This window comes from Physella acuta, unplaced genomic scaffold (assembly GCF_028476545.2).
Source record: "Physella acuta isolate Inbredline_101_S28 unplaced genomic scaffold, ASM2847654v3 ptg001805l, whole genome shotgun sequence".
In the NCBI taxonomy this organism is placed as follows: Eukaryota; Metazoa; Mollusca; class Gastropoda; family Physidae; genus Physella; species Physella acuta.
The window spans coordinates 1,950-10,861 of record NW_026733315.1 but is presented as its reverse complement, the minus strand read 5'-3'; the positions used below and the strand labels follow the sequence as shown (position 1 = coordinate 10,861).

At 36.5% G+C, this 8,912-nt stretch overlaps 1 protein-coding gene across 1 annotated transcript; it reads right to left on the bottom strand.

Annotated features, from left to right (window-relative positions):
- Positions 1 to 343: 343 nt before the first annotated feature.
- Positions 344 to 8,193, bottom strand: LOC131930572 (uncharacterized). The gene is made up of 7 exons (XM_059287112.1): positions 8,093 to 8,193; positions 5,902 to 6,776; positions 5,159 to 5,338; positions 3,377 to 3,582; positions 2,608 to 2,704; positions 1,109 to 1,203; positions 344 to 696 (listed from the first exon to the last, which is right to left on the bottom strand). The coding sequence occupies exons 1-7, from the start codon at positions 8,143 to 8,145 to the stop codon at positions 640 to 642; spliced, it is 1,563 nt and encodes a 520-aa protein (XP_059143095.1). The 5' UTR covers positions 8,146 to 8,193; the 3' UTR covers positions 344 to 639.
- Between the last annotated feature and the right edge of the window lie 719 nt (positions 8,194 to 8,912).

Below are 8,912 nucleotides of genomic sequence, written 5' to 3'. Positions count from 1 at the left end.
ATAAGATTTGTTTTAAGATTTGGCGCTTCCATTTAAGACATCACTGTTCTCTGTGGAAGTTTGAGCATGGTATCTAGAATCTAGTTCAGTTGAGCCCTACAGATTTAAAACATGTGATAACGTTATGTCATAAGACAATCACTCACAAGCAACACACAGATTGTACATGTGTGTAACTTTATAAGAAGAAGCTTCCTCACGTTAATATTAAAATGTTGTGGCCTTTATTACTATGTATAAACACGCTGCTTTTTTTTAAATAAAAAAAAAATTAAACACCAACGAATTTATAATTTTAATCAGAGCAAGTCATTTTCACACAATAAGTAATGGGGGGGGGGGGGGCTCTTTTGTTGGAACCCCTTAGTGGTGGCACTCATTGACATTTTTATTGTGACGATTTTTAGGTACGTTTTTTGATGGTGTTAAATGTTATTGGGATAATTTTGACAAAGAGTTTTGATAGTGACAATTTCAAACAGTTTTTGATGGTGATCAATTTAACTGGCACACTTTTAATGGTGACCCTTTTTTTGTGACCCTGACCCAGTTATTTGACTCAGTTGCCAGCAACGATGGTCACGAGTCAAGATTGTCTTGATGTGCTGTGTGTGTGTGTGACAGGTGTGCTGCAAGTTTTCAACGATGTGTCAACAACTGACCTAATTCAGACCGAACACATCTGTATACTGTCACCTGCACAAAAAAACGTAGGGAGGGATAATTAATTATCAAATTGCAATTAAAAATACTTTTTTAACTTTATATTTTCAAACAGTAACGACAAAACGTGTATTAATATGTACTTCAGTTTTGTGTATTGCAAAATTTTATTGATATATATACACATTTATATTTATATATATATATATATATATATATATATATATATATATATATATATATATATATATATATATATATATATATATATATATATATACATATATATATGTATGCATGTATAGATACATATTTTAAAGTTATTAAATATTATGGATATGCGTGGTTAAACATGTAAGATGACACTTATTGAATCTAATAAGAAAAACTTAAAATTCTTTTTAGACCCGGAAATTTAAAATAGATTTCCAAAATTAAAACTTACACTATTGAGGTCACCATAAAAATTATCCAAGGAATCCTCCACACAGCCTTTACCTATATACAAGGGTTTAGGTCTAGATGACAGCTCGTAGCTCTCTGTAAATACAAAACTTGTGTTGAATCATTCATGTTTTGTTTAGATGTATCGATCATTTTTAAAGCAGGGCTACTTAATCGAACAAAATAATTAATAGAGGGCACTTTTTTTTGCCAGACATCTTTATAATGTGGGGGTGGGTATGAATATATATATATATATATATATATATATATATATATATATATATATATATATATATATATATATATGTATACTTTAACCACCCCCCCCCCAAAGTTTCAATAAACCCCTCCGAGAAATTTCAAGTGCCTCCACCCATCAATATAGGGGGGGCGGGGAGGGGGGGGGGGGGGGGAATTGCCTGAAAGATAGCGTGTGCAAGAGTAAAAGTGAATTATAAAAATAATGGATCGATAATAGCATCAGGGAATGGGGTTGTAGTATCTGAAAATAAGAGATCTATTTTTACTTTCTCGTATATACGAAGTATAGAGAAAGTATTGTAATCGTGCACAAAAATCACTTGAAATTTTAACAATTTTCACCGTATTACACCTCAGTCCTTCTTCACATCCGAAGTATAGAGGACTTATTTTAATCGGGCAAAAATTATCAATCCAGATTTATCAAAATTAAGAGATTTTATGCGTAATCCAGTCTGAAAAACTGGGCTTTGCAATCTTGTCCGTATGTCTGTGTGTGTGTGTGTCTGTGTGTCTGTGTGTCCGTGTGTAAACACGATAACTTGAGTACCGTTACAGCTAGGTTGATGAAATTTCATATATAAGTATTATATCAAAATCGTAGATCCGTATCAACTTTTGAGCGATTTCCGATAACCGGAAGTGGTACTTTTTCTACTTTGAATTTTTCAAAAGCCTATAACTTGAGTACTATTTCAGATAGATAAATGAAATTTCACAAGTGAGTAAAAGATCTAATTTTCTAACTTCTATTAAATTTTGAGTAATTTCCGTTGACCGGAAGTAATAATTTACGCTACTTCCGATTTCTCAAAAAACTAATGTAAATTTATAAAGTACTAATAATATTGCGCACTAGTATGCACTTTTTTATTTGGCGTTCACTTGGTGTGCAATTAATTTGTCTACGAGATTTTATTCTATTTTTAAACTTTAAGTATTTAAAATGGATTAAAAATCATGTCTATAGCCCGAGTTCCCATCCCCTGTTGTTTTATATAAGAATATTCGAGAAAGTTTAGGGGAGATCACTCCCGGTTTATTACAAATGCAAGCATCTTATTGTAACGTGCAGAATAGAAATGACACATAAATTAAATATGTTGTTGTTAAAAATAAAGGGTCATTGAAAGTAAACTGGTAAAGTTCCATACTAGAGTAGACTAGAGGCCTGCAACCATGGGTTCATAAACTGTAACAAAAAGCTGCAACGGTATGAAAAGTATGAACTCTGACCTTTGGATGGCACGTGAGTCCCGCTCACGTGGTTGTTGACTCGACCAATCAGCTTCTGACCGTCACATTGCATTTCTATGGTTTTCTGGACGCCAGGCTTCAGGAAGGCAGACGTGAAAAAATTAAACAACTAATTGGTAATTAAACTCATTATGTCTTGTGCTTTCAATTAAACCAACTTTATGGGACGGGTCAGAAGAATACATATTTCAAATTTTGTATTGTTTACATTACTTAAGACTATACCACCACCAGTTAATGTGTAGTCACTTAATGTTTTTATTTTAATTTTTTAATATATAAATTTTAGCAGATTTTAGCATTTTTTACAGGTCTAAAGACTTGTATGTAAATGTTTTTTTTTAATTGATTGATATATTTAAATGATTAAAGAAGTTGGTTTATATTTTAGAAAAGAAATCGCAATTTTCAAATTAAAAGCAGGAGATTTAGGCGGAAATGCTCGTCATTTTACAACGAATAAGATAAAGGGAAAGCAAATTAAAAAAAAGTAAAAAAATGTTTACGTCATTTATGGCTCATTCCCTTATGGACATGAAGATGCATTCCTTATTATTAATGTTGTTGTTATTGTTGTTATTATTGTTGCTGTTATTGTTGTTGCTGCTGTCATTGTTGTTGTTATTGCTGCTGCTGTTGTTGTTGTTATTGTTGCTGTTATGGTTGTTTCTGGTATTTTTATTGTTATTGTTGTTGTTGCTGTTATTGTTGTTGTTGCTGTTATTGTTGTTGTTGCTGTTATTATTACCGTGTATGGAATTCTGACTTCTAACTTTTCTTGGAACGGGTACGGTGACGTCATGGTCATGACGACCACGCTGAACTTGACCACGTGTGACCTGGGATCGAGGCTGATGCTGAAGGACGGCGTGACGTCACTTCCGCAATTGCTGACCAGCCCCTGCGGCGTCAGGTAGTCGACGTTCTCCTTGATGGTCACTGACACGGTCAAACCTGGGGGGGGGGGGGAGAGATGCGAGCACAAGTCTAAAAATAGATCTAAGTTACTCACCGGAAACTAAGTAGGAGATTATTAGGACACGTTCTTTAATTAGATACCATTTGGTGCTTTACCCACCGAGCTTGCTCGCCTCTGCTTTAGTGGTCCTATTTTAAAAGTTTCTAACAAAACCTAAACTCTCAAAGGACATATATTTTTTTCGATACGAACAATTTTTTAATTTCCACCTCCCCTTCCCCCCTCCCCCCCCCCCCCCCCCCACACACACACAAGCCATTTTGCAACACATCACACATAGCTAGAACACTCCAAAAAAATAGCATACGTTACCCCCAAACAAACACACACACACACACACCCAAGGGGTGGACCAAGCTATATCCAACCCTTAAACTTGAAAACATTTGCTCTCTAACAAAAGAAGTTTATTAACTTTATGGGTAAAGTTATTTTAAACTATTATATTGAGTAACCACCGCTTTAGTACTATTGACATATTAGGTAAAATTTGTCAATGACAGCGATATGTATATACCGAGTACAAGTCACATAAACGACTTTTTTTTAATGCAAGATACATTTGTAAAGGTGTGCCCTACAAATCGATGACGTAAGCATTTTTTTAAGGCAGATGTCAAGGTTTAGACGTGTTGGGTCGCATAATTAATACACTGACGTCATATTTATGGGCGGAACCTCAACGCCAAGCTGATTTTTTTTGGTCGTTAAAAATTGCAACTGTGCTGTTTAGGTCTAATAGAATGAAAACAAAATATTTTAACAGGGAAACAAAAATGTTCAACAGGAAATAAAATATTTAAACAGAAAAACAAAATATTTTAACAACAAAAAAATATTTAAACACAAACAGAAAGCTATAAAGACAAACGTACGCAATGCATTTAAAAACTTAAGCATGGATTGCTATATTTTAATTGTGTCGTATAAACTCTCGAGACTTCTCGATTTAGCAACCATGAGCTTTACCGACTCGAACACGCCGACCCCTTTAGTAGAACTCAAAAACCAAGTAATTTAAAAACCAATCTTTTACGTTTTATATAGATGTTAGTTGTCAGTCGTGATCAATTAAAATTGTGTGCACAAATTGTCGCATAAAGATGGGTAACCTTTGGTAACAACGGGTGAAAGGGGTGTTCGGTGGCTAGCATACCGTCAATATTCCTTGTTGAAATTAGCAATATAAACATAAATTTTCTACTTGTTGAAATTAACACTAACCCTACCCCTAACACTAGCCATACCCCTAACACTAACCCTACTTCTGGACTAACACTCGAAACCTATAAAGTATTGCCACTCAAACCCCAAATTCCATATTTTAGGAGAGTCCATTGTAAAGAAATTTAGAAAAAAAAAATCATATAGTTTACCGCAGTAATTTAACCCCTCTCCCCTGGAGGTATAAAGACAATGACATAAGACGCATCAGCAGTCAAAAATAAAATGTTCTACTTCATTAGCTTGCTGTTCTCGAACAGTCCCTTAAGTCAGTTCTTGAACCAACCATGAAACAGTTCATTTCGAGGAGAATCAAATCTCACTCACCTGAAGTAAACCGGCTACTCTCGTACAAGGGAATCCACATGAAACCCCTGCCGTCGAAGTAGACGCTCCCATTGTTTGGTGTCACCCCTCTCGCGCCGACATAGAGTGACCCAAAGGCCCCCTCCCCTGTCACACTCCCAGCAGACGTCATGCCGGTGATGTTGACCTCTGCGCCACAATCTATCAAAGTGTCACCGTTTTACATAATGCGCACATCAATTAAAATAGAGTTTTAAAAGGGCTTGAATTTGCAGGTTTTTTTTAAAACTAAATCATCAATTACAATATATATATATTTAAAAGGCTTGGATTAAGGTCTTAAAAATGTAAGGCCTACTTCAATTAAAATATAATTTTAAAATAGTTTTTATAAGAGGTTTCGTTTTAAATTTACATCAGTTATTTTTTTCTACTTGTACATGTACATATACTTCTACGTCTACGTCTACGTCTACGTCTACGTCTACGTCTACGTCTACGTCTACGTCTACGTCTACGTCTACGTCTACGTCTACGTCTACGTCTACGTCTACGTCTACGTCTACATCTACATCTACATCTACATCTACACTTACATCTACATCTACGTCTAAATCTCTATCGATATATATATATATATATATATATATATATATATATATATATATATATATATATATATATATATATATATATATATAAAAACACTAACGCATAAATACAACGTGCGTGCATGTGCGTGTGAGTACAATTAAAGTACTCACTGATTGCAGGCTGAGTTTGTTGTGTTTGAGTTGAATTCTGTGCCGTTAGATTGAAGCTGTCGTACGGTCTGATGGTGTTGGCGTCAGGACCACCGGACCAGCTGCTTGCGTTACCTGGGTCAGCAAGACGCGGATCCTGGTGCCAGGCAGGTGGCACTGGAGGTGGTGTTACGTTGGTTGACGTCTGCTGATGGTTGGAGGTTGTTTGATCGGTGGCGTTGGTGATATTGGTGTTGCTGGTGTTGGTGCTGCTGGTGTTGGTGCTGTTGGTGGTGGCGTTGAGAAATGGTTGGCGAAATGTGGTTGTGCTGTTGAACGTGGTTGACGTGGTGGTTGTTGGTGGATCGTGTGTGGCGAGTGAACTCGTGGTGGGGCGGGTACCGGCTTGTGGCGTCACCGTGATGTAGTTGGTCGATTGTGACGTCACTATGTCGTCGATGGTAATCTGTGACGTCACCGTTTCGTCGATCGTCACCTGTGACGTCACCGTTTGATCCACGGTCGCCTGCGACGACCAAGTTGTGCTGCTTTTGACCTGTGACGTCAACGATCGGTCGCTGTTGGTCTGTGACGTTGAGGTGGGCGTGGTCTGGATGGGCGTGGTTTTGAAATCAGTTGTGGTTGTGACGTTACCCGGGCTGTCACTCGCGTTCTTCCTGTCACCCGCTACCCTCGCCTGCAGGTTCGTACCTCGAGGTTCGACCAGATCAACGTGCAGCAGGCGGTCGGCGCCCTTGATGAACGCGGAGACCGAATCGGCCACGGTCTCCGGGACGACGTTCAACGCGGAGGAAGCTTTTTGTTTGAACGTTTGTGACGTCAGATCCGGTTGGGTGGGGTCGGGGTTGACCTCAATACACCCGCAATCCGCTTTACTGAAATTTTTAAATTTAACATTCAAGATATAAATTTGAATAGATCAGATTATAATTGTGTCTTCAGAAAGATCTTAGGGGGTCGGCGTGGTCGAGTCGGTAAAGCTCATGGTTGCTAAACCGAAAAGTCTCGAGTTCGAACCCTCGGGTTGATGAGACAACTCCAAAATTAAACAACTGCTGCCTTGTAGATTGTTCTTGGTTGGACAAAGGCTATGGAAGCAAATCCAAAAAGAAAAGCAGGCTGAAATCGGAGTCAATGGCCTCAACGGCGCATAACCAGTTGACACGTAACGCTTAATTGTGTTGGAGGCGTGGTCGAGTCGGCAAAAGCAGATAAATCTCGATCCCCTTCAACACTAATAATTAAGAACGAAGAAGAAGAAAGATCTGAATATTCAAAGACGACACCTCCCCCCACCCTACCCTCTCCATCTGTGTAGCAACGATGCACGCATGTGGCATTACTCAACATAAACTGTGTATATTGTGAAATCAAATCAAAAGTCAAATCCTATTCTATATACTGCTTCGTTTTCGGAAAGTCGCTCTTTTTCGTTAACTTCTTTCTTTTAAATGCATCCTAATTTGTGCATTTATTGTCATTTAAAACACACGAAGGTACTTAAAGAAAAGAAACAAAAAACACTAGACTTATATCTTTTGATGGTATTATAAATAAACAACTGTAGAATGAAACTTATTTACTTACACTTTTAGATTAATTTAGACATTACTGTATGTGATTTTACAAAAAAAACCTCATTTCTTTATTGAAGTATCAAACAATAATTTAATTATTTTTAAATGAAACATCAAAATACAGTATCCTTTGCGTTTTTATCTTTTTGTGCTGTTGTAAAGGTCAAGGCCGGGTTTATAGTTGCGGTTAAGGTTAGCAATGGGGTCAAGATTAGGGTTTAGATCGTAGAGGCAGTACTGGGTTTGTGAATTTATACGTACAAAAAATACATTTAACCCGTCTTACCTAAAAATCAATGAATACCCAATTTATGTTAATTCATTTGATTCATTAACGTGGCTTACTAATGAAAATAATTGTTAAGTAATGATTATAGTATTACTAATGATAATAATAATTAAGTAAGTAATTAAGTAAATATTAAGTATGTAATTAAGTAAGTAAATAAGTAATTATTAAGTAAGTAATTAAGTAATTATTAAGTATGTAATTAAGTAATTATTAAGTAAGTAACTAAGTAATTATTAAGTAATGATTATATTATATTATTAATGATTATAATTATTAAGTAAGTAATTAAGTAATTATGAAGTACGCCCCGTCGACGACTTACCTAAAGACACGCTCCCCCGCTACACGTGGTTTTGATGCAGTGACCGTAGGCATTGCAGAACTTGAGCACGTTTGGTTGCCCGGGTACGGGTTCGAATCCACAACCTGACAACAACAAAATCTTCATTTAGTCTCGCCTCAGTGGAACATAATTTATATTCTTGTTTATGGTGTGGGGAGTGGGGGGGGTGGAGGGGGGTGAATTATCGTCGAAATCTGAGGTAGCGAAAATGTTGGACTGACTTGTTTTGTTATATAAATGTAGATTCTAGGTGTTCTTTATTTGTAGTCGAGAGATAGAGAGAGAAGTACATTGGAAAAAAAAAACTATTTTAAAGGAACTTAAGGTTTTTCTTCACACACGCACTCATACGCACGCAGTCACGCATTCGCTCACACACGTACACACAAACGCAAACATTCACTTGAGTATAAAAAGCGCACATACAATCACACCAACTCACCATGACATCGAAAAAAAATTCTGCAATAGCGTGACTACGCTAATATAAGACTCAAAAACGTGACTCCAAATTCATCAAAAACATGACGCAAAACACGACATATGACGTTACAAGAAACATGTACGTAACGGAAGCGGTAATGCCCAAACTTGTGTCACGTGTTTCCTTTTGACAACCCGCATCTAAAAATAGACCTGCTAAATCTAAACATCCGGTTTTTTAAATTAGAATTTTTAAAAGTACCCCCATACGGACATTAGAAATAGTCAAAAGAAATAAATCATGTTAGAAATAATAACGTAGTAGCGGATGTTTCTATTATTTTTATACAAGACAAAAACAAAAGATAAGTCTTGA

Excerpts from the sequence above, each read along its gene's own strand:
- LOC131930572 (XM_059287112.1), bottom strand. The coding sequence starts at position 8,145 with ATGCCTACGGTCACTGCATCAAAACCACGTGTAGCGGGGGAGCGTGTC. Across the intron at positions 2,705-3,376 it reads AAGTCAGAATTCCATACACG|CCTGGCGTCCAGAAAACCAT; the intron begins GTAATAATAACA and ends GCCTTCCTGAAG. Across the intron at positions 697-1,108 it reads TTTATGGTGACCTCAATAGT|GTGACAGTATACAGATGTGT; the intron begins GTAAGTTTTAAT and ends TTTTTTGTGCAG.